The 24598-nt window shown below is 45.0% G+C and overlaps 1 protein-coding gene across 8 annotated transcripts in view; it reads left to right on the forward strand.

Annotated features, from left to right (window-relative positions):
• Positions 1 to 24598, forward strand: part of SORBS3 (sorbin and SH3 domain containing 3) — a 328992-nt gene that overhangs the window by 262019 nt on the left and 42375 nt on the right. For 7 of the 8 annotated variants that reach the window (XM_085633985.1, XM_085633983.1, XM_085633981.1 and 4 more), the window contains 3 exons: positions 4310 to 4396; positions 10595 to 10653; positions 23022 to 23146. In XM_085633985.1, the coding sequence (XP_085490111.1) occupies positions 4310 to 4396; positions 10595 to 10653; positions 23022 to 23146 (271 nt within the window). The remainder of the gene's footprint in view (positions 1 to 4309; positions 4397 to 10594; positions 10654 to 23021; positions 23147 to 24598) is intronic. The other variant, XM_085633986.1, reaches the window with a different exon arrangement.

Here is a 24598-nt window from a genome sequence, read left to right on the forward strand (position 1 = left end):
CCACAAGGAAAAAAGAGAATGTTAAAGTTTTCAAACCACGGAAGGTTTATGAATGGTCAAAATTGTTCACAGATACAAAATCATCAAAATTTGTGTCAATTCAATAATCAATACTTACATACATTAGTTGGTACCCAACTCTGCTCTAAACTGTCCTAAAAGTGGGCAAAGCATGTCTGATCTGTAACCTACTCTGCACTAGTTTACGATCATACAATTCTAACATGTGCTGCACCTGCAAATAGTTCCCATAAAATGGTCTACCCGGGTTAGGGTATAAAGACACAATATTGAGCTTATTCGTTTCTCGGGATCCTCCACGATACAGTTTCTCGAAGCATCCTTCAAATTTACAATTATCTGCAACAAAGAGAGCTAAATTGTTACCAGCTTGTAGTATGCAGGTGTACAATTGCAATTGATTAGGGCATTCTACAGTTATCACGTAAAAGAAAATTGACATGTGCTTTGAGCGGGCAGTCCCTCCTCAATTCTCCATTCACTGCTACTTATAAATCCATGCAATCCCAAAACCCCCACCGCCCTATGCCTTTCCCCTGGACTTACTTCTCCACTTGGTCAGACTCTAGTATGTTCATAGTTGGTTCCTATACTAAATAGTTTTATAACTAATGGATACATGCTTTTCTCACCGATTCGATCCATTCTGATTACTACGGACCCACAAATTCTTGCCTATCATAATGAACGTCTATTAACCAACATGAAAACGATATCCTGTGTCCTTGAATTGTATAGCGTCATTTAAATTGTTAAAAATGTATTCATATTGAACACTCTTCTAGGAATAGTGTTTACAGAATCTACTAATCTGCTTTTGCATGATCAATGTTTCCACCCAAAAAAGTAAATATATATATATTTTTTTTAATTACTTTAAAGAAAAGAACTTCATGAGGAAGAAAGCAAAGACATCGCATTTTTTTTATTTTTAAATGTTTTTATTGAGTTTTAACAAAAACAAAGGTAAATAAAATGAGAACAACAAAGGAGTCCAAATTGCAGCTATCCGGTACCCGGTTGGGTAACATTCACAACAATGTTTCTTGTTAGTCATGTTATCGTCACATTGGATCATCCGTCAGCCACACCAGTTTCCCTCTGCATGATCTCAACCCCCCACAACAGTAAAGGATCAAATCAGACAATTCCCAGCATATTATTGCAGTATGTGGTTTAAGTGCACCTTCAGATTCCAGGACCATCCGTGCTAGTTCATCAGTGTATGTCGCTTCTCATTGGTTCAGTCTCCCACCATTGTTGTGGACTAATCTGTTCCTTCCCCTCCTCTCCTGCCTATGCGGATTATTAGGGTATATGAGTATACAGTGCTCCAGTCTCTCTGTTGTCCCTGAGTCCTCGATTTTTCCCATTTGGCTCATGGAGGCTTGGTCCCAGGTGGGTCTGAAATGTCTTGTATCATTTCTGCCCATGTTCTCAGGTCATTACTAGTTTATCATCCCATTTTACTAGTCTTGTATGTGCCTCTTCCGCAGTTGCCCATTCTATCAGGTCTCTTTTCCAAGCGCTGCCAGCAGGCGCTCTTGGGCTTGCCCAGTGCACAGCTACATGCCTCTTGGCTAATATTGTGTCTAGTGGAAATACTTTTATCTTTACATGTTTTAGTTTTTTCCCCTGGGGAGGATATTTAGGATGTAGCTTTTGCCACCCTTTTGTTTATTTGCCTATTGTGTGGGCCACCTCCGGCCAGAAAGCTTGTATCGCGTGGCATTGCCAGATCATGTGCAGGAAGCCTGCTTCACTCTGTCCACATCGTCAGCAGCTTGCCGGGATTGTTAGATAGACTTTATGTGGCTTGACCGGGTGTAATACGTCATGTGGATTTAATTGTATTGTATAAGCTTGAATCTCGCATTACTAGAGGCTGTCCGTACTCTTCGTCATACCTCCCACCATTCTTTGTTAGGTTTCCCTCTAGGGCAGCATGCCCTATGGTTTAAGTTGTTAATGGTGTGGCTGGTTTGTCTGCCCGCAACGACCGGTGTAAATGAGAGATCAGGCATCTGCATCTCGGGGGAGGTGAGTAGCATGACCATTCTGTTGGACTCCGGGAAGGGGGTGCCGGGTAGGAAGTCCATAGCCCTTCGGCCGATTGAGCTAACTTTGCATACTGGATAAACTGCCCTGCATTCAGCTTAAATGTTGTCTGGGCCTCGTCAAAGGTAATATATCTGTTGTCTGGGTATAGGGCGGCCAGTGTTAAACCTCCCCTCTCTTCCATTTTTCCACTGACATGGCCATACCTATCATCGCAAATCAGGAGATGTCCTGCGCAAAGGCCGGGCGTTTGAGCACTTTTCTGATAGCCCTGTCCCCTGTGCGTCAATGTGCCTGATTATTTATGGGAGATGATGTGGTATTCCTCGGCCCTTCATCATTAATGTAGGTAATGATTCCCCCTCGTGTTCCTCCCGTTAGTCTTTTCTCCCAGTTGTCCCCTTCATCTGCCATTGGGTGGCATGTTGTAGGTGGGTAGCTATATAGTTAAATTCTAGGTCCGGGACTTACCTTCCTCCCCTGTCCCACTCGTGTTCAGTGTCTCCAATCGTACACTGCTTCTTTTGCCCATCCAGATCAAGTCTGTCAATGATTGATCGAGAAGTGTGAACACGTGCGGCTTCCACTAAGACATATAGGCATCTGGGCAAGACCACTGTCTTTGGGACCGCAATCCTGCCCATGACTGACAATGGGAGCGTGTTTTAATTCTTCATGGCCATCCAGGACTCGCCCCATATTCAGTCTATGGCTATTTGCCTCGTGTAGTGTGAAGCGTGAAGAAAATCCTTTCACTGGTCTCAGCTCAGCATCCTGCGATTCTTTGCAAATCACTTAATCTTCCCGTGCTTAAAAAAACATGTAATGTAATCTAGTGATCCTGTAAAGCGCTCTTATGTCCTTGTGCCAAGTTATATAAAACTGCAGAAACAAAAAGAAATCTTGCTTAGAGGCTTTCCTTAGCTTTCAGGTTTCGAACTTTTGAAGTCTGAGAAAAGTACAATAGGAATAAAGAAATTGGGTAACCTAGTTTTGGTTGCGTTCTACTAAGGTAATATAGGCACAAGTAAAAAAAAACTGGTTTACTCAAGTTTGATTTATTTATTAATATAGAAAACAAAGTGATCAAAGTCCCCACCGCAAATAAAATTAATTAACTAAAGTGTAAAAATAGGAGCTGGATAAGTCTATCGTTTCTGTGCAGGAGAATAAAATGCCTGTTAGGGTGGTCAGAAACGGAGAAACATTATTAAATCCTTTAGACTAAAACATCAAAAAGTAGCTGAGAAAATCTATTTGAAAAACACACACCTCAAAAAGGTGATGAGTAGAAGAACACTCAGGTTAAAGAAAGATCTTCAAGGCATAAAGCAAGAAAAACAATAGAAATATAAGTGTTCTCAAATATTGCTTTAGTCAAAAAATACCCTTTTGTAAAAAGGCGCTTGCTGTTGTGACCACAAGTAGGGTAGAACTGTCGTTTGACAGATAAAACTGAGTTCTTGAAATCGATCTGTATAAAGAACAGTATGGCGATGCTCTTCAGACACATTATGACTCCAACAACAATTCTTGCCAGTATTTTTTGGATAATATCTAGGCGAGCTATAAGATAAAAACATTTGGGGTGTTTTTTATCAATCAAGAAAGCTTTATTCGAATGTTTGAGCAAAACAATCATAAAAGCACAATAAAAATAAAAACTTGGGGTGTTAAACCAACCGTGAGCCAATGGGAGTGCACTGACCGCATACAATAAAGATAGAAGAAACGCTTCCTGCAAGACATCTTATTTGGGGGAGCCCACACATAGAAGACACAGTTAATACCTACCCAGGGGAGACAATACCATCAGGCCATCAGCCACCTGAGGGTGCTGGGTCCGTTTTTAGAATCCATGTCTACAAAGAACTGATTCCTTAGGAATGTATCGACAAGTGAAAGACCCTTCTTAGTTTTGAGAGGAGTCGATATTGAACCCACTCGTTCATCTTATGGTCATGTTTTCCGTCAAGGGTCTGATAGAGAAAGGAATGCAGTGATTTCACAGTTTCTAGGCACCTCTTGCCTGAAAAAGGAAAGGCATTACAGAAAGCAGGGTTGCTGGTCAACAGGACTATTATAGGATACATATCCAATAGAAAAGGCCCGCTCTCATTTGGCGCATCTGTGTGGTGATGAGCAGATGATGTCAGAGGGGACGTATGTGTGACGGACACAGGTGTGTGGTGTGTACAGGGTGACAGGTAACCTTCATCTTCCCTTTTAGGTGTTGCTGGAGAAGGAGCTCACTCTCTTCAGTGACGAGTTGGACCAGGACATGCGGTCCATGGAGATGCGCTGGCAGCCTGGGCAGGTACCCCCTTCAGTTCCATCCTCCTCTGCTGGCCTCGATTGGCGCTCGCAGCATGCCTCCTGCTCGGACTCTGCCAATCACCTGTCAGTGCTATGCCTCTGCTGTGCAGGCCTTGCCTCTGCATTTCTGCTGCACCAGCACTATGCAAACTCAGCTAGCATGGCTCTATCACTCCACGACCTCTGCTTTGCCATCACCGTTGTGTCAATCGATTACTTCCCCTATACCAGCACTGCTCTGACAGTCCATAACCAACTAACTAATTAAAAGATATGTTTATTGAACTTTTATAATACACTGCATGCCACCTAATGTCACTTCCGAATGTGGAATTACGATTGCTGTGCCAGCTTCTACCTCAATGTTCTGCTAATGCATCAATATAGCATCCCCTTTGCCACAGCTGTTATTCCAGACGTGTGTCCATACTCAGTACTAGGAGTGCCGGTACCTTGGTGACCACCCGTTAGTTCCCATACCTCTCAGGGACCTTCATGTTGCCTCATAACAATGTGAACCAGACCCCCCACTCTACCGATGCCCAAGATACCTGCCTCCTTATATCCCATGTGCCCTTTTTCTAGCCCCTGGACCATTACTCACTGCTCAGTACCCAGTAGTGCCATGTACGGCTGTGAACTTTGGGGAGGTTTCTGCACTAACAAACTTGACTTGATTCAGAATTGTTTTCTGAGAACGAGTATTGGGGTTCCAGGTTTTGCTCCTCTGAATACAAATCAGGCTCTAAAATGTTGAAATAGTTATGTATTATTGTGACAATGAAAGTGCTGCGTGTCTCATCTCAGTTACTTCAGAGCGCTAGAAAAAAAACCGACATTTACATCCATTGTAAAGCAGGAGGCAAAGAAGAATGGAGTTCTGTCTGATGAGCTTCACCCATTCCTGATGTTCTTTGTCTGAAACCCCTGCGCAGCACGGAGCTCCATTAGAAGCCAAGTCCACATTGTTCCGTATTGGCTACAGCCGTGCCTGCCAAGTATTACTTTAAAAAGTTGTGTTCTTAATGACATGAAATTTGGTGGGTTTTAGCTTTTACGCTTGGTTTAAGACTACTACTGAGGCCTTATGTGACATGGAATAACGCTAACCTAGATTTCCTTAAGTGCTCGCTTCTAGCAGGCAAGGTCATGCTGTGAACGGATCCTCCATTTCAAGTCATGGATTGGACACCAAAGAAAAGGTCAACTATGTCCAGTCACAAACTAGACAACGAGAAATCAATCAGCCATCTCCAGTCACAGATTGGACAGTGAAGAACAGGGCGGCCATGTCCAGTCGCGGATTGGACATTGACGAATAGGTAATCCATGTCCAATAACAGATTGGACAATGAGGAATCAGTCATCCATATCCAATCATGGATTGGACAGCGAGAAATCTGTAACCCAGGTCCACTCACGGATTGGACAGTGAAGAATAGGTTATCCATAGTCCGTTGTGGATTGGACAACGAGGAGTCATTCATCCATGTTCAGTCATGGACTGGAAAGCGAGGAATCCGTCACCCATGTTCGATCTTGGATTGATCACAGACTGGACCATGAAGAGTACGTCATCCATGTCCGGCCTGGGTTGGACAGTGAAGAGTAGGTTATTTATAGCCAGTCATGGATTGTACAATGAGGAGTCAGTCATCCATGTTCAGTCATACATTTTGACAGTAAAGAATAGGTCCTCCTTAATAAGTGATGGATAGGACAATTCGGAGTCAGTCATCCCTGTTCAGTCAGATTTTAGACAGCGAGATATCAGTCCCCTGTGTCTCTTTATAGATTGGACGGTGAAGAATAGGTCATGCGTGTCAAGCTACGGATGGGACAGCGAAGAATTGGCCATTGATGTGCAGTCGCATATTGAATGACTGGTTCCTCGTTGTCCATGTCAAGTCATGGATTGGATCACCAGGAATGGGTCATTCGTGTCCAGTCACTGCTTGGACAGCAAGGATTTGGTCATCTTCATGCAGCCACAGATTGGACAGCTACAAACTGTGCCCTCACACAGCACTGAGGTAGCTGTCCAGGCTCCAGGGAGTATGGAGGAAGATTCAAAAACTGGGATTTTCCAGTGGCATCAGCGAAACTCCACCAGTTCTTTTTTTTATTAAATAATGGAGATGTGCCAGTACAATATACTGCCCCTTGTATTGCATGTTCAACATGATATTGTTAATTATGGTGTAGCCGGCTGTGTTAGCTGTGATTTGAAGAGCCCTGCAGTAACTTTTTAGAGGGACTGGTTTTAAGTTGAGAGTGTACTTGAACTGGAGGACTTTATGTGGGTGGGGGTATTGTTTTTATGGAAGAATGTAATGATGTTTGTTTTAAAATTCGAGGCTGAACAAAGTTATCTATTAATCCCTATACCATCAGTTGCAGTGCTTCTGTGCCTAAATCTCTTCTACGAGCCCCAAAGGTTTGTCTCCACATTCTGTTGGTGCCAAGCTTTTAACCATGTACCCCCTGGAGCCACCCTGGGCCTCCAGATACCCTCTGAATCCATCCTGTTACCCAATGACCCAAAAGCCATCCTATAACGCTCACACCCATCTGTGAAAGTTTGAGAGGAACAAGGACAGGGCTCAGTAATCTACGGTTTGCCTCATAAACAGGTTTTAAGTTCACGTTGAAATATTTTTTCACATGCAGTCTTAATTTCTCTAAAGTAACCAGAGAAAATAGTGTGTGCTATGCATCTTTCTACATCTCCCACTCCACTTAGCCTTCGATTATTCAGATGCAGGTTTTAAAGTACAGATATATGTATGCAAGGTATTGCAGATATTTTTGGATACTCACAAGTGTGATTTTGGGGTGTGCTTACTGCATATATATTGCCCGCTGAACTGATAATTTGCCTGGGAGGATGACTACTGGTCAGAAAGCACTGATCTTGTACTCTGGATCTAACAGGAGTGAAGCACTCTTAGGTCTGTCACTACCTCCACCACTGGTCCTTTGGTTGTAGAGAGTCCGTGTGACCCGGCAATTGGAGAGACATGAAAGGGCTTTGAAGTATAAGAAAGTGAGATGGTCAATGAGTTGTTGAGAGCCCAATGAGGCCTTGGAGATGTGCGTACTCGAGATGGTGTTGTAGTTGGAGAGAGTGAAAATGGTTCTAGATTGGAAAGGTTTGTGATAGTCCTGGAGTTAAAAATCAGGAAGGTATCAGAGACGGCAGGAACCAAAAGTGCTGGAGCTGAAGCGAGTGGGAATGGTTCTAAATTGGAGAGATTTGAAACAGCCTTAAATTTAGAGAGAGTCAAGGAAGTATCGGAGATGGCAGGAACTAAGCATGTGCTGGAGTTGGAGCGAGTGGGAATGGTTCTAAATTGGAGAGGTTTGAAACAGTCTTGGATTTAGGGTGAGTCAGGAGGGTATTGGAGCTGGTGGGAATCAAGAGTGCAAAAACAACAGTTGATGGACAGAATGCAGAACAATGTCATACATTCACCCCAGCACAGAGATCTGGGCCTAAATCCATCGTTTTTTTGCTCACCATGCTGTTCCAGCTTGAACCCAGCCATATGCAAATCAGTCTTGACCCTGTGCCTCATGGGAACAGTCCACCCCGAACTGCCAAGCCAGGTCCTCCCTGGACTGGAAACAAGCATCCTAGGACCGGTTTCGGGGTATCGCCCCTCTTCAGCCAGGATAGCTTGATTCCAGTGGCATGGAGAGCACGGGACCCACGTCTGAGCATACCCGTCCCACTCGGGGTGACAAATGCAAAAACAACAATTGATGGACAGAATGTAGAACAATGTCATACATTCACACCAGCACAGAGATCTGGGCCTAAATCCATCGTTTTTTTGCTCACCATGCTGTTCCAGCTTGAACCCAGCCATATGCAAACCAGTCTTGACCCTGTGCCTCATGGGAACAGTCCAGCCCGAACTGCCAAGCCAGGTCCTCCCTGGACTGGAAACAAGCATCCTAGGACCGGTTTCGGGGTATCGCCCCTCTTCAGCCAGGATAGCTTGATTCCAGTGGCATGGAGAGCACGGGACCCACGTCTGGGCATACCCTTCTCACTCGGGGTGACAAATGCAAAAACAACAGTTGATCGACAGAATGTAGAACAATGTCATACATTCACCCCAGCACAGAGATCTGGGCCTAAATCCATCGTTTTTTTGCTCACCATGCCGTTCCAATTTGAACCCAGCCATATGCAAATCAGTCTTGACCCTGTGCCTCATGGGAACAGTCCAGCCCGAACTGCCAAGCCAGGTCCTCCCTGGACTGGAAACAAGCATCCTAGGACCGGTTTCGGGGTATCGCCCCTCTTCAGCCAGGATAGCTTGATTCCAGTGGCATGGAGAGCACGGGACCCACGTCTGGGCATACCCTTCTCACTCGGGGTGACAAATGCAAAAACAGTTGATGGACAGAATGTAGAACAATGTCATACATTCACCCCAGTACAGAGATCTGGGCCTAAAACCATCGTTTTTTTGCTCACCATGCCGTTCCAGAGTGTGCAGGAGTTGGAGAGAGCAGGAATTGTCCTAGATTGGAGAGATTTCAGACAGCCCTGGCTTCAGTGTGAGTCAGGGGGTTATCAGAGATGGCGGTAGTCAACCGTGTGCTGGAGTTGGAGGGAGTAGGAATAGTTTTGGTGCTGGAGAATCAAAGCGGTCCTAAAGTTGAAGTGAATCAAATTTGTGCTGGAGTTGCAGACCAAGTTAGTTCTGAATTTAGAGTGGAAATGGCCATTGAGTTACCGAAAGGTGAGATGATGCAAGTGTTGTAGAGAACTAACACCGTTTATAAGTGGTAGAGAGCAGATACGGCCCTGGAACTGTAGCGAGTTGATACAGTCCTGGAATTAGAGAGAATCAGGAAGGTCTTGGGTTTGGAGAGAATGAAGAGTACCTTGGAGTTTTAGAGCGTAGCAACCTCAACAGAGTCGCAGAGAGCTGAGAAGGTGCAGACATAGAGAGTTGCGATGGTCTGTGAGATCCAGAAATGTAATATGTACCAGGCATTGAAAGGGAAATTCTCCTTGGGTTAGAGACAGTTGGGAGATTTGGGAGTTTGAGAGAATGGATAGAGCTCTGGAAATGAGTGAGGTAGAGATGGTCTTAGCAAACTCACATGATGGTCCTGGAGTTAGTCAGAGCACAACTTTTCTAGAGTTGCACCACAAGACTCTTTTCCATCATCTTGGATAAATGGATATGGTGGCAATGTCAGGTAGTAGTTTTTGGGACTCGACTGGCCAAGTAAGGCCTTTTTCAGTGATATGGGAGTAGCTGCTTATCTGACGGTACGTGGAGCTAGAACCTGCAATGATCATTTATTGAAGCGGCTGACAAAGGGCCTGGCAGGGAGATGGGAACAATCCTGCAGCTTTTGTGTGGGATAGTGTTGTGCAAGCTCGTAAAATGCTGCACGCTTAGAATGTTTTCTACAACAATGGAGAGGCAGGTGTCACGTGCTGTCCTGTGACTCTTGTGCTATCACCATTCATCCTGTAAATCTGGGTTCCTCAATACCTTTAAATAAATCTTACGCACTCCACAGACAGGATTAGCATTTTCAGTTTCCATCAACCACAAGTTCCATCCTCAAACTCTGGAACCGCCCCTACAACATTTCCATATACCCCAAGATGCACGGAAACTTCTGAGTTCATGAAGATAAAAGTCTGTGGCTACCACATCATAGATGCCCGTCTTATAGCCACTATGCCCCCTGCTCATCCTGGTGCCATATGCTGCTGTAGCCTCAGATTCCCTCAGCCGACGTTCATTAGGCATCTCCTCACCCCATCCCTGCCTTTGCCCACTGCACTGTGCCCTCCATTCCTGGGCGCCATTCCCTCTGTCTTAATATCGGGGCACTGTGCCCATTTGGTTGCCGAAGAGCTTGCGTCACCGGCCCCAGATTCCAGGGCACTGTGTCCCGCCTGCTCGTGCAGTAACTAAATCCCTGGCTGCCCCTCGCTGTCGCTATTGTGCATGTGCCAGTCTCGATTTCTTTCCCCGCTGTGTGATCAGTCCTCCGACTCCACCTGCTTCCAGCTCATCCGTGGAGTTTAGGACCCTGGGGGCTCCTCCGCACGACCTGTTGCCAAATTTTCTGACTTTCCTGCTCAGAAAGAGTTGTAGGAATGCGAGTGCAGCCTCACCCAGTCCGCTCTCACCCACTCCTCTCTCTTCCTCTGTAGGGTCCTGCGGCGAAATCCCCTTCGGCGGCCGGATCCCCTTCTGTGGACCCCGACTCTCCGTGAGTACCCCAACTTTTCTTTCGTATGCGCAGCTGGGGATCCTGTCAGGTGGTTGGGGGCCCTCTCTTCCCGAATATAATGTTCTCTGTACTGGAGTAGCGGGGGGCGCTCGGAGAGAGGGAGGGGCAGAGAAAGCGAGAGAGAGAACTTGTGCACCAAGAAAGCTCACGAAAGACAGCGAGGTTTGGGGGTTGTTAAACGAGTGCTGTGAGTGTGAGAGAAACACTACAGAACAGGAAAGCACTGCGGCAGGGACTATGTCTAAGGAGGAAAGGTGGCATACGAGGATAGAAGGGCGGGAAGAGAGGAGAGCGGGATGGGAGAGGTGGAACTGGAGCAGGGGAGGGAGAAAAAAAAGAAGTGGCGAGAATGAGTGACAAGGGAACGCGAGATAGATGCGGTGGATTATTTTATATTTTAAGAACATAGGACCGCGCGAATAGTTGAGGCTGCATAGAAGCGTCGAAGGGCAGGGCGATGATATCCGGGCATGCCCCGTTTACAGGGATGCCCTCCTGTGGGGTGGGATGGGCTCGCCTCGTCATCTCCCTTGGAGTGCGAAGTTAGGCTCTCCTCCTTGCTTCAGAGCGAGAGGTCTAAACATCATTTTTTTTCGCTCTGCATCATGGTACTTGTTTTCATTCCCCCCGTGGCACTTCAACTAGGACCTTCACTGCCTGATGTCTGCTAAACAGCCACCTCTAATGTCTGACGGTCCCACACCTGCCCTGGCCCAGGGGACAGCCAGAGATTAGACCTTCACTGGGGGCTCACCTGCTGGCAGATGGTTACACCGAGGGAGGGGCTCCTGCACATATGCTAGGAACCAGCCTCGCCACTAGACAAACCAACACATTGCACACATACAATGACCTCCTTTGAGGTGCCTGCGGGGGCGGGTTCACGTCACGCGCTTCGGGTTGGCTCGGCGTAAGCGCTGTAACTCACGTTTACTTATTAAATTGGTTTAGAGCGCAGGGGCGCTTTGGGTCAAGTATTTGCCAGGTGGACGCCGCGTGACTTCATCGAGCAGTTTTTACTTTTCGGTCAGCAGTACTTTGAATGCCGGGACTTGTAGTTTCAATATGAGTATGGTCTTATATGTTAACGTGTAAGCATTATTGGCTAAAAAGACAGGCCTGGCTCGAGGTCCCGCTTGACACAGCGCTCCCTGCCAGCTAGGTAGGAGTAGGACATAATGTTCTGTCTGGGGTTGTGAAATACCTGAGCTGTTAGTCAGTAGGGGATGAATTATTCACTGGAACGAGAGGGCGGTGCGGTCGGCTTGAGCAGGGAAGGAGTTGCCTGGTGAGAAATAAGTTATTTGCGGAGCAGCCAGGCCCCATGGGCATCGAGGTGCCAAAAAGAGTCGGAAACAATCCGAATGTCGGGACGGGGATCGAGGTTCCAGATTGAGTTGCATTGGTAGATCCGTGTGTGTGGATCCCCAGTAATGCAATCAGTGAAATGCTGCCGTCAGGGCTGAGGTACATTGGCTGAGCTGCGTGGTGCGAGGGGTGTACTGGAGCAGCAATCTTTGGGTTATGTCAGGATCGGGGGCCATAGGCAACGCCCTGTGTGGACGCTTCAGAGGAGTGTTAGGGAGTGGTGCTGGACACAGTCGCCGTACTTTGGAAGAGCAGCATGTCAGTGCTGCAATAGCAGGGGTTTGAATGGCAGGACTGAGGTGCATAGACAGAGTTAAGGTGATGGGGGGAGGTGTAAGGTTGAGGAAAGTAACACCACATTTTCTGCTCTGGACTTTAAACTAAAAATACCTCTGAATGCCTATGTGTTTCTTTATTTTTGGTGTTCCTGATATGAATAAAAACCATAAAAAGGTGCTTCTGGAGATAATGGCCCTACACCCTCCTAAGGAGTCGTCATGTTTCAGTCCTCCGCATCAAAGGTCAAAACATCTGAATGCCCCGGTATAATACTGTCTAGTAATGTCAATCAACCTAACGTCTATTAGGTTACGTTAATATGTCAAATACAACTTTAAAAGCTTGCAAAGGGCTGAATCTCCCTATCCCACGACGATCTTTTCTCGGGTCCCTGAAATTTCAGGATATCATGCCACATGGAAGAAGAGGGAGACATGCCCCTGTAGTCACACATTCATCAAGGGTGTCATGTCAACTATTGTCTCCATAATCACCCCTTTTATTGCTTTTAATCATACCAGGACACCAAAAATAAAGGGATACCTAGGTGTTCCGAGGTATTTTTATTGGGAAGTCTCCAGTAGGAAATTATCCTAAGTGCTCCCTGGAATATGGTTAAGCCCATCCTTGTCTTTAGGGAGCAGGATGGGACCAGATGATGAAGCATGACACCAATAGGGTGTGTGGGGATCTACATAATAAACAATCAAGACTTATGATTTGTTAAAGGTTTAGCCTTGAACTCTATAAAAATAGGATACTGTTTGGTATTAATTTATTGATAGTGGGAGGACGTATCTTATGATTTTTTTTGTCCTCTCTTTCCCCCAGATAGCATTTGTCTGACCATTTGGTCTCACTTGGCTAATATATGTGATTAACAGTTAAGAGTCCAGTCAGTGAGGGGTGGGAGCGTCTGATGTTCTTTATTGCAGCCCACACCCTTCCTACCCTCACTCCTGAGTGGTTTATGAAATTTGTTTGTGACATGCACTGTCACCCTAAAGAACCAGTTACCGGGTGGTGAAGGACCAGGGCTTTAAGTGGGGTGGTCCTGCCAATACTGTAATTAAGAAGCAACCTTGAACCAGGCTAATCCAGGCCCTATATTCATGTTCTTAACTGTACAGACAAGCACACTGATCGATTTCTCAAAAGTGACTGTATTAATGTCAGCGATTAGGTCCTATTTACATTTCACATGTTTTACTACATCAAGCATTGAGTATTTGCTTATTCAAGATGTTTCAGTATTTTTTTCATGTGATTTGTGATGAAGAGTAGAGTGCAGTGGTGCAGACTGGAGTGGTGAAGAGTCCAGAGGCAGAGAGTGCAGTCTTGCAGAGTAGAGTGCCGTAGACTGCAGTGGTGTAGAGTAGAGTGCATTGGCTTAGAGTAGTGTGGTGCGGAGTAGAGTGGTGTAGAAAGCAGTGGCATAGAGTACAGGGGTGCAGAGTAGAGTAGAATGGCATAGAATTCAGTGATGTTGCGCAATTATGTAGAGTGGCATAGCATGCAGTAGTGTAAAGTGTTGCAGAGTTGAGTATAATGATGTAGAGTCGAGTGGTGCAGTGTAGTTGGCTTAGAGTGCAGTAACATAGAGCCCATTCGTTTAGAGTAGTATTGTAGTGTGCACTGGCGTAGATTGCAGTAGCATAGAGTAGATTGTTTCAGAGTAGAATGAAGTGACGCAAAGTGGAGTGGTGCAGGGTAGACTAGAGTGGTGCAGGGTAGAGTGCAGTAGCATAGAGTAGTGACCTGGAGTGCACTGGCATAGATTGGAGTGATACAGAATAGAGTGCAGTGTTGTAGAGTGGAGTGGCCTAGGCTGGAGTTGTGTAGAGTGCAGTGGTGCATAGCAGAGTGGGCTAGAGTGCATTGGCATACAGTAGAGTGATGCAGAGTAGATAGCCATAGAGAGCAGTGGTGCACTGTGGATTAGAGTGGCATAGAGTGGATTGGCGTAGAGTGCAGCAGAGTTGTGCAGAGTAGAGTGCAGTGGCGCAGAGTAGAGTGGCGGAGAGTTCAGTGTTGCAGAGAAGAGTGTTGTAGAGTACCGTGATGTGCAGTAGAGTGCATTGGAGTAGGGAGTGGAGTGGGGCAGAGTAGGGTGTCGCAGAGTAGAGTGTCTCAGAGTACAGTGATGTGGAGTAGAGTGCATTTGAGTATGGAGTAGAGTGCATTGGTGTAGAGTGCAGTGGCATAGATTAGAGTGGTGCAAAGTAAAGTGGTGTAGAGAGCAGTGGCGTGGAATAGTGTTTCAGAGTAGAGTATAGTGGTGTACAGTGCAGAGTAGATTGACAAAGAGTGCAGTGGCGTAGAGTGTATTGGTTTTGAGTAAAGTGGTGTAGAGTGCAGTGGCGTGAAGTGGTGCTGGGTAGATTGCAGTGGTCTAGAGTGGAATGTCACAGAGTGGAATAGAGTGGTGTAGAGAAGATTGCTTCAGAGTAAAGTGAAGTGGCGTAGAGTGCAGTGGCATAGAATAGAGTGTTGTGGAGTGCAGTGTCATGTCATAGAGTGCAGTGGTGCACAATAGACTAGAGTGACTTGGAGTGGATTGCTTAGGGTGGTGCGATGTAGAGTGGTGTACAGTGCATTGCGTAGAGCACAGTGGCATAGATTGCATGGGTGTAGAATAGAGTGGAATAGAGTTAAATGGGTGAGAGTACATTGTTGCAGAGTAGAAGTGGAGTGGAATGGTGCAGGGTAGAATGCAGTGGTGTAGAATGGAGTGATGCAGAATAGAATGGAGTAGATTGCATTGGCGTAGAGTAGTGCAGTGGCGTGGCATAGAGTAGAGTTGCGTTGAGTTCAGTGGCATTGTGTGCAGTGTTGCAGACTAGGCTGTCGTACAGTTCAGTGGTGTATAGTAGAGTGGCATAGTGTGCATTGGCATAGAGTAGTGTAGAGTGGCATAGAGAGCAGTAGAGAAGAGTACAGTGGCGCACAGTAGAACAGAGTGGCATATAGTGCAGTGACTTAGAGTATAATGATGTAGACTATAGTGGCAGAGATTGCAAAGTAGATTGGTGTAGAGTACAGTGATGTAGAGTGCATTGGTTGTGAATAAAGTGGCATAAAGTGCATTGGCACAGAGTGCAGTGGCGCAGAGTAGAGTGTTGCAACGTTGAGTACAGTAATGTAAAGTGGCGTAATGTGCCGTGGTGTAGAGTATTGTAGAGTATAGTGGCGTAGAGTGCAGTAGTGCGGAGTAGTTAGCGTAGAGTCCCTTGGTTTTGAGTAAAGTGGTGTAGTGTGCACTGGCATTGAGTGCAATGTTTTAGAGTAGAGTGGCGTAGAGCACAGTGGCATAGAGTGGAGTGGTGCAGAGTAGAGTGGCATAGAGTGGTGCAGCATAGATTGTAAAGGCATAGAGCCGAGTAGAGTGGCGTAGCGTGCAGTGACAGAGTGCAATGGCATAGAGTAGATTGTTTCAGAGTAGAGTGAAGTGGCATAAAGTAGAGTGGTGCAGGGTAGAGTGCAGTGGCGTAGAGTGGAGTGGTGCTGAGTAGAGCGCATTGGCATAGAGTGCAGTGTTGCAGCGTAGAGTGATATAAGGTGGAGTGATGTAGAGTGGTGTAGAGTGCATTGGCGAAGAGTGCAGTGGTGCAAAGTAGAGTGGGGTAGAGTGCATTGGCATAGAGCAGAGTGGTGCAGAGTAGAGAGGTGTAGAGTGAAGTAGTGTAGAGTGCAGTGGTGCACAGTAGATTAGAGTGGCATAGAGTGTATTGGCGTAGAGTGCAGTGTTGTAGAGAGCAGTAGAGTGGCGCAGAATGGTGCAGAGTGCAGTGGCACAGAGTAGAGTGGCATATAGTTCAATGGTGGAGAGTGCAGTGTTGCAGAGTAGAGTATAGTGGTGTACAGCGCTGCGGTGCAGAGTAAATTGGCATAGAGTGCAGTGATGTAGAGTGTATTGGTTTTGAGTAAAGTGCATTGACGTGGAGTGGAGTGGCACAGGGTGGATTGCAGTGGTGTAGACTGGAGCAGCATAGAGTGGCGTAGAGTAGATTGCTTCAAGTAGCGTGAAGTGATGTAGAGTGTGGGATAGAGCATAGTGGCATAGAATTTATTGTCAGAGTGTGCAGTGTAGAAGAGTACAGTGTTATAGAGTGCAGTGGTGTATAGTAGAGTGCTTTGGTGTAGAGTGGCATAGAGATCAGTAGCACAGACTACAGTAGTGCAGAGTAGAATAGAGGGGCGTAGTGTGCTTTGGTTTTGAGTAAAGTGGTATAGAGTGCATTGGCACAGAGTGCAGTGGTTAGAGTAGAGTGGTGCAGAGTAGTGGCGTGGAGTGGTGCAGTGTAGACTTCCGTGAAGTAAAGTGCAGTGGCGCAGAGTTGAGTGGCATTGAGTGCAGTTTAAATAGAGTATATTGTTTCAGAGTAGAGTGAAGTGGCACAGAGTGGAGTGCTGCACAGTAGAGTGTAGTGGTGCAGAGTAGATTAGAGTGGCGTAGAGTGCATTGGCGTAGAGTGGAGTGGTACAGAGTATAGTGCAATGGCATAGATTGCAGTAGTGTAGAGTAGAGAGGTGTAGAGTGAAGTGGTGCAGAGTAGAGTGGAGTATGCATGGTGTGGTAGCACACTGCCATTACATACAGCACATTTTCAAATGAAACGATATACATTTGCACAGACGTACAGTTTTAATGATAAAAGTATCCAGCGCACAAACCATAATGTGCGGAAATGTTATCACCGTGTGTATTGATTTGTTTTGATCTTATTAAAATATTTGTTTCCACCACACTCACAGCCTTCCTCCAGTACACCTTTAGTAGCCAGTATTATTGTCACATAAATCCTCTCACTTTGAAGTCAAGGAAAGAAAAGTAAACACCAGGCTCCCTGGAAGACAGACTTTGAATACACAGCAAATGTGACAAGATAAAAACAAGATTTAAAGGCCTATGACAGAAATCGGACACTGGTGGAAGAAATACAGTAAACTGGGTTTAGGCCACTGAAGGGATGAACTCAAGCTGGACAGGCTAAAACAAAGAAAGCCAGCAAATAGAAAGCAAGAAATTGTGAGTTACAAACCACCATGCCAATGGTAAGCAATGAGCTAAATGCTTTCCCAGGGAAGCTTTTCGAATGTCCCCAAGCTGTCATTAGAAAACCACGACTTACAAAGAGATGTAGAAATCAGAAATAAACCCCAGTGTCTAAAGTGCTGCATGCCACTGACAGTATGGCAAAGAGGCTGAGTGTGCCCAGTCCATGAACCCTTCCTAGTGGAATGGCCTCGCTGGGGCATTGGGCCTATTCTTGCTTGCCCTTTGGTAAAAATGAATCCTTTCCTAGTGGAATTTACATTGTTTTTAACTGTAGGTCTTTGTTCTCTTGGCCTCTCCGAATCCATGTATTATTGCCTTGTGGAAAGCCTCTTCTGTCGGAGTGTTTCATTGGGTTATTCTAGGGGTATTAGAATCACTCAATCAATTTCTAGCTGGATGTGGAAGTGATGTTTCTACTTTCCTGGGGTATTAGTATCCAGGGATGACTTCAAAGTGTAATGTGTGTTCAATGTATAGAAACTACTGACACAAGCTCAGCGTAAGAGCACCATGTTTTATTCAACAACAGAAACTGTATACAAGTGAAGTAATCTATACTGCACAGCTGGGCATGCAGACAGAGGAGCCGGGTGTGGGCACTTCTTCTCTCACTATCTGTCTCATCTAGTTGCAGTCAGCCTTCCTCCCACCTCTGCCATTTTGGAGCATGTGCATGCCGGCAATGACATACATTCCATTCCTCTAAATTAGAACTAAATGTAAGAAACAACATGGGGACCTTACTCAGTCCAGGGTAGAAATAAGTAATTCCAAGTAATGCAATGTTTCAGTGGTTGTGGGATGCTTAAAGTGTAGGGTTGTGGAAACTAGGTGGGGAAATGAGAGAGTGGAGATCTTAGGGTAAAGTCTTTGGGACATTTGTGATCCAACGTAAATCCTGTAGCATGTATTTCATCACCCCCTGAAGACACCTGATAGGGATCACACATGATAAGCCAAAAGAATCAACCGCTTTATGTCAGGTGTTTCTATGTCTCAAGTCGATGAAGATAGACTTACAAATGTTGGTAATGATGTACGGTTCTAAGCCTAAAGGCGAATCCGCTTTTGGCGAGTATGTACGATTACAGTGAATGAGTCGAGGTCTACCTTCTTAAGCACTGTTCATCTAAGAACGTAGACATTGGCCCCCTTGGGATTGTCTACTGCTTCGAGAGAGTTCACATTGTCTCAGGTTAGCTTCGCGATTCTGGGGCACATGGACCCTTCCAACTGACTTCTACCATTTTAGGGATATCACCTGCAATGAGTTTTATACATTAATTTTAAAGTTGAAGGTCCTGCCTCAAACACCACTCAGTAGAAATGATTTGGTTTAACTACACTATGTTGGACTCACAAGAGGTTCTCTGTCTACTGTTTCCTGTTGGGTTCTGGAACCTAAATGCCAAGATGTTCTGCCTACTTAGATCTGCTGCATATGAACAGTCCCATGAGGGCTGCGAAAGCATATATGAATCGGCATAGCTCCAGAGTGGCAGCAGGGCACAGTGTACATTAACATCTGAAAGGGGATGAACCACTTACGGGCCATTAATCCAGATGGTGAAATGTGCAAAGCATGGAAACGGTTGAACGAGGAAATTGCTAAAAATGAGTGAAATAAGTTAGCAGCCTGAGTAAAAATTACTCAATCATTATTGGCCCACACTTAACCTACTCTTTTGCCTATTTTTAACAGAGGTTTGCGCACCCATGCCACTATCCTGCTCCTGAATAGTCCTAAAAGCGGATGAGCTCCAGTTGGGTGACCCCCCTTATCATGTCATAGTTCAAACCCTAGCCAGACTGGCTCCCTGCACATGAGTGAGACGCAGCCCTTGGTAGTTTGCTTCCCTAATTGAACAATACTGCATCAACCTGCCACATATTCCTTCTTTCATTTCCTTCCATGCCAACCCATTACTTTTGTTTAGATCTCAGGAACCTTTGTTCTGTCTAGTTTACATAAGGTATTGTGTTAGAGGACCTGGTGGTTGTGTGTGAGGGTGTCAGGATGAGAGGAAATGGGTAAAGCAAGCATTTGCAATGCAATAGGTCCCGCATTTGCGAGAGTTTAAGCTATTGGCATTGTAAATGATAATGGGCCAGATGTATCAAAAATTGCTTTTGCGATTCATAAATAGCCGATTCGCTATTTAAGAATCGCAGAATGCAATGTATGTAGGATTTGCAAAAAAAATTGCAATTCCTACATATTCCTTCACAGCGAATCGCAAACTGCATTTCGCTATTAAGGAATACCTTCCCATTCATTCCTATGGGCCTAGAGGCATATAGGAATGAAAAGGATTGCATTCGCAATTTGTGAATACCAAATAGGTACTCGCAAATTGCGCATGCACTTTCAAGGGTGCCAAAAAGACACCCTGTTGCACCCCTGAAATATGCTTGTGTGCACATGTTGCGCACATACATGCCCTAAGGGCATGTATGTGCGCCACATGCAACTTAGAAAATTGCTAAAAAGTGATTTGCAAATTACCACCAACTAGAAGTTGCGTAAATAAGAAGGTGGCAGTGGTTTATAGAAGCACGGCCAGCACCTCTGTCATGTTTGCATAGTTAACAACAGTTCAAGTATAATACAGCGTGCTCAATGCAGATATCGTGCCGCCCACAATATCATTTAATGCGCGATATTCAAATTCCACGCATACAGCATAAACACAATTTCAATAGCAGAGCACTGCACGTCTGTGAGTTCAAACTGCAAAACATGCTGTCAAAAGTTTATTTTTCAAACATAGAAAATTCCATATATCATAGACTTGATCATGAGTGGATTGGTTTGACAAATTGTTGACACGTAGATAAACAGCCGACACGTGTTTCGTCGCTTAAAGCGACTTTTTCAAGGCTCAAATGCTAGAAGTCAAATGGCATTTGAAACTCCACTTAATCCACACAGTTGTAGTAGAAACTGTAATGTGTATCCACAAGTTACTCCGTCTTTCCTAACAGTTATGGAAAGAAGGAGAGAAAACTCAGAACCTTGTCACTGAGTCAGGGCCCATGTAAACACCCTCCGGGAGTCTGATAATCTCCCTTAGCAATCGAAGAGAGTAATATATAACTCGCGGCCTGTAAGTAAAGCCTGAGATGTTTTGCAGTTTGAACTCAGACGTGCAGTGCTCTGCTATTGAATTTATGTTTATACCATCTAGAAGTTGCTGGTAATTTGCAATTCCTTAAAGCCAGGCCGCAATTTTGTTCTTGCTTCCTGCATTGCATTTAAGTAATTGCAAATTACGATTCCCTAAATGCATTCGCAAAATAGGTAATCGCAAAAACGGCCCGTTTGCGAACGGGAAAACGTGTGATACATCTGGCCCAATGCTTTTTATTTATGTTTTAAAAACCAACATATAAATAAAAGGCATTGTCATTTACAATGCCAATAGCTCAAACTCTCACAAATGCGATACCTATTGTATTGCCACAGCGAAAGCGCGCATGGCGTGCTGGTAGTACATAGAAGCGGCCGCCAGTGCCAGCTGTGGGGGGGAGGGGGCACAGCCACAGTGAAGGCGCACTGCTACTCTGTAGAAGCGGCTGCCATTGCCGGCATCCCGCGAGTACTGTGTTGGGGGAGGTGGGTCCTGCGAGTGCTGGGGGACAGCCACAGTGATATGGCGCACTGCTAATACATAGAAGCAGCCACCATTGCTGACGTCCCGCCAGTCCGGTCTGTATTAATTAAGTAAATAGTTATCCAAGCTTCTAATGAAAGCTCCTGAGTTAGGACACATGTAAAAGGGCCAGTCCTAATGGGAGGTAACAGAAGACAGGTAGGTACTAAGGAGGGACTAATAAGCCTATCAACCAACCAGAAGCCAACATTTACAAAGGACAATGACAAGCCAATGAAAAATATGGGCGGAGCTTGAAGTCCATACCTGAATACTGCATGTCCTGCAGAGCAGCGCATGCGCTGCACAGGCTCGACTGAATAAACAGGAGCGTTTCAGAGAGGTCTCTCATATTTCAAATGAATTTGGGTGTAAGGCAACAGGGATGTGCTCATAGGAAAGGTGAGTAAGGTTTTTGTATGGATAGTTTTTGAATCCTTGTTAAAAGATGTATTTCATACTTTTCAGGTATACTCTTTGAATGAGGTAGTCCGCACACAATGTAACCTGAAATTGAATTGTTGGCCTTCTATAATTAGCTGGACAAAAATATCCCCTCACAGTTCCAAGGCACTCCTCATGTCTTTGTGAGGGACATAGTGGGTGACGACATAAATGACATTTGACATCAACTATGACATCACTAATTTTGCTTCACATATAACTTTCCATTTTGTTGAAAGTATCTAATTCTTATGGTACTAAAAAGGCGCACAAACATAGATTAGCAGTGTGCAGCTATATTAATAGAACGCGTGCTATATAAAAACAGCTAACATAGCCTCACGTTGTAGGGAGGGCCAGGGCTGCACTTAGTGGGCCACTGATGCCTTTACAGGTAGACCAAAGATTGCAGTCCAACTGACAGTCATCCTATGTCCTCACAGAGAGATTGCATGGACACTGAAGGCTCTAGTTGCACTGATAGCTCTGCTCACAAATAGTGCACAAAGACGAAACAACGGCTATTCCAATAACCGCTACCCTTCTCGCATCATATTATCTACCCTGCCCTCCTTTAGCTCTTTATATCAACTCAACAATCTATGAATTCCTTGTTCTACAGTGATGTTCAACGAGGCTTTGCCCCAGTCTGCAGTGAAAGGTGAATCGCATGCCAGGCTATGGGTCGGTTGGCAGCTGGTGGTGGCGAGTCAGTATTCAGAGGGTCAGGCCTTTTAATCGGTACCCTGGTGGGGAGGCCGTGACAGAATGTCCCCATGAAAATCTGACCAATACTCCAAAAGAGTATTACGTACCTTCACTTTTGTGTCTGAGGAATCGAGAGATAGAAAGAGAGAGAGAGAGAGAGTATGAGACCATGTGCAGGTTAACATTTGCCTATTTGGAACAGTCTGCGACTCTGTAGTTACATGGATGGCCAGAATTAATGTATTTATTGAGCATGTGGCCAGGCCTCTATCATCAACCACTATGCACTCCCTGCAACGTTATCTCACTTTCGTTGACGTTCTTTCTCATCCCTGCTTTCCCCTATCTCACTTTTTTCCGTCTTTCTCTTTATTCTTCTTGCTTCTTTTCTGTTTTACTCTATCTTGCTTTGGGTCCAGGTCTGTCGAGGAAAAGCCCCCAAAAAGGAGTGTGGGTGAGCCGCACCTGCAACCACCGGCTCAAAATAAGCAACTCATTCATACTCAAAAGCGTTCTTGAAAACCTTTATGATTTTGTTGGTCAACATTGAGTTAAGTGTGTTAGTATCAATTGCACAAAACATTACTGTGCTACATTATTGTAGCATCATTTAAGCCTGTAATGTTAGACCAGAGGAACGTTTTAAAGCGTTTGACCAAACTACGACTACCAGCACTGAAACACAGAGTGACATGAGCGAATTTTGTAAATCTGGGTAACCATGAGAGATAGATCTGCTGCCTGTTTGATGCCTGAGTTTACTCATTCGCTATATTATCTAGTATTAAGGCTCCTGCAACTTGCCTCTTTAAAAATAGTTTTGTCTTCATTTCCAGGAGCCCCAGCTGTTTGGGACAGTGCCTTACAGACCCCCCGCGGACAGTGCTCAGTCTTATGATGGAGCGGGCCGCCAGCCCCTCCATGCACAGAGCCAACTGGAGCAGATCGCCAACGCTACAGGGTATGTACCATACTAGAAGAGCCCTTTAGTCAGGAGTATTGATGGGGAGGGATGGAATTGGGTGTTTTCTGGAGAGGGATAGGCTTGGATGTAGGATTGGGGACGGAAGTAAATGTTTACATAAAGGAGAAGGATATTATTAGTTGCATAATGGGAAAGGAAGTGAAACGTGTAGGGGACCTGGTTATGGGCTCTGTGTTTTGGAGGAGCCAGTTGGCTGTATTCTAGGGAAAGAAGTGGTTGTTGGTTAAAGAGAGAGCTCATTGATTGATTGTTTGGAGGAGAGATACGTTTAGTTGTGTGTTGGAGAGGCAGGTGATTGGCTGTATTGAGGAAGTTATTGATTTGGTTTATTATGTGGAATGTAATTGTGTTATTTGGTATGAGAAGGGGCAGTGATTTGTGTTTCGAAGGGATATGATGGTGTACTTAGACAGTCCACAGTTAGCTGTTTCCTGGCTAAGCTTTGTGATTGATTATGGGATAGGGAAGAGATGCAACAATAGGTGTTGGGAGTGGTTGTCACTGGGTCTTGGACAGGTTGTGATTGTATTGTTTGAGAAATGGTTGTGACCGAATGCATCTTGTTAAGCGGTGTGAAACTATAAATCTTCAGCAGGTTGTGTTATGCAGAGCTCTTGATAAATAAAATCTCTAGATATGTATTGAGCAAACGGATGTGCCGAATTGGGTATTGTTTATTTTTGGGGAGCTGCGCGAGTGAATAGTAAAATGCTAAGGAGTGTGTTTGAAGGCATTTTTAGTTGGGGTGCGATTGGCTGAGATTTGTTTTGAAAAGAACTTTTTATTTAATGAGCGATTTAAAAAAATGGCCATGTTGCTTGTTTTGCGGGTATGTGATTGATTGTTTCTTAGGACGGAGTCTGGCAGTTTCTGTGTTTGAAAAATATCTGATAGAATCGATTTAGATTTGTTGTGATTAGATGATTCTTGCTTTATTGGCATGCTTGTTTGGATTTTGGTTAAAAAAGAGATTTGATAGGAAGAGTTATTGGAAATGCTGTTAGGCGAACCCTGAACAGACTTGTGATTGACTGAATGTGAATAAGAGCTGTGATTCAATGAGTCTTGTGAAAGTATGTTGTTGCATGTGACTTGGCAAGTGTTGCGGCATGCACAGTTTTGTTTTTTAGAAAACATATTTTGACAATAGTTTGATTGATTAGATTTCTATGAAAATGGATCTGTTTAGTTTTTATGGTCCAGCTTGACAGCGCAGATGTCGCAAGACAATTATGTGAGCATTACTAGAGAGGGGTTTTGACTGCACCCACATGGTTGTAGCCAGGAGTACATGTTTTGATTGGGCAGAAGTTGTGTGCTTCTACAAAAAAGTGCTTGCCGTTTACACAGCGGAGACCATTTTGTTCATTTATCCAGAAGCCTAAGATTGAACTTTCAGGGGCACACACCTGACATTATAATGCTATT

The sequence above is a fragment of the Triturus cristatus genome, chromosome 11 (genome assembly GCF_964204655.1).
Source record: "Triturus cristatus chromosome 11, aTriCri1.1, whole genome shotgun sequence".
In the NCBI taxonomy this organism is placed as follows: Eukaryota; Metazoa; Chordata; class Amphibia; order Caudata; family Salamandridae; genus Triturus; species Triturus cristatus.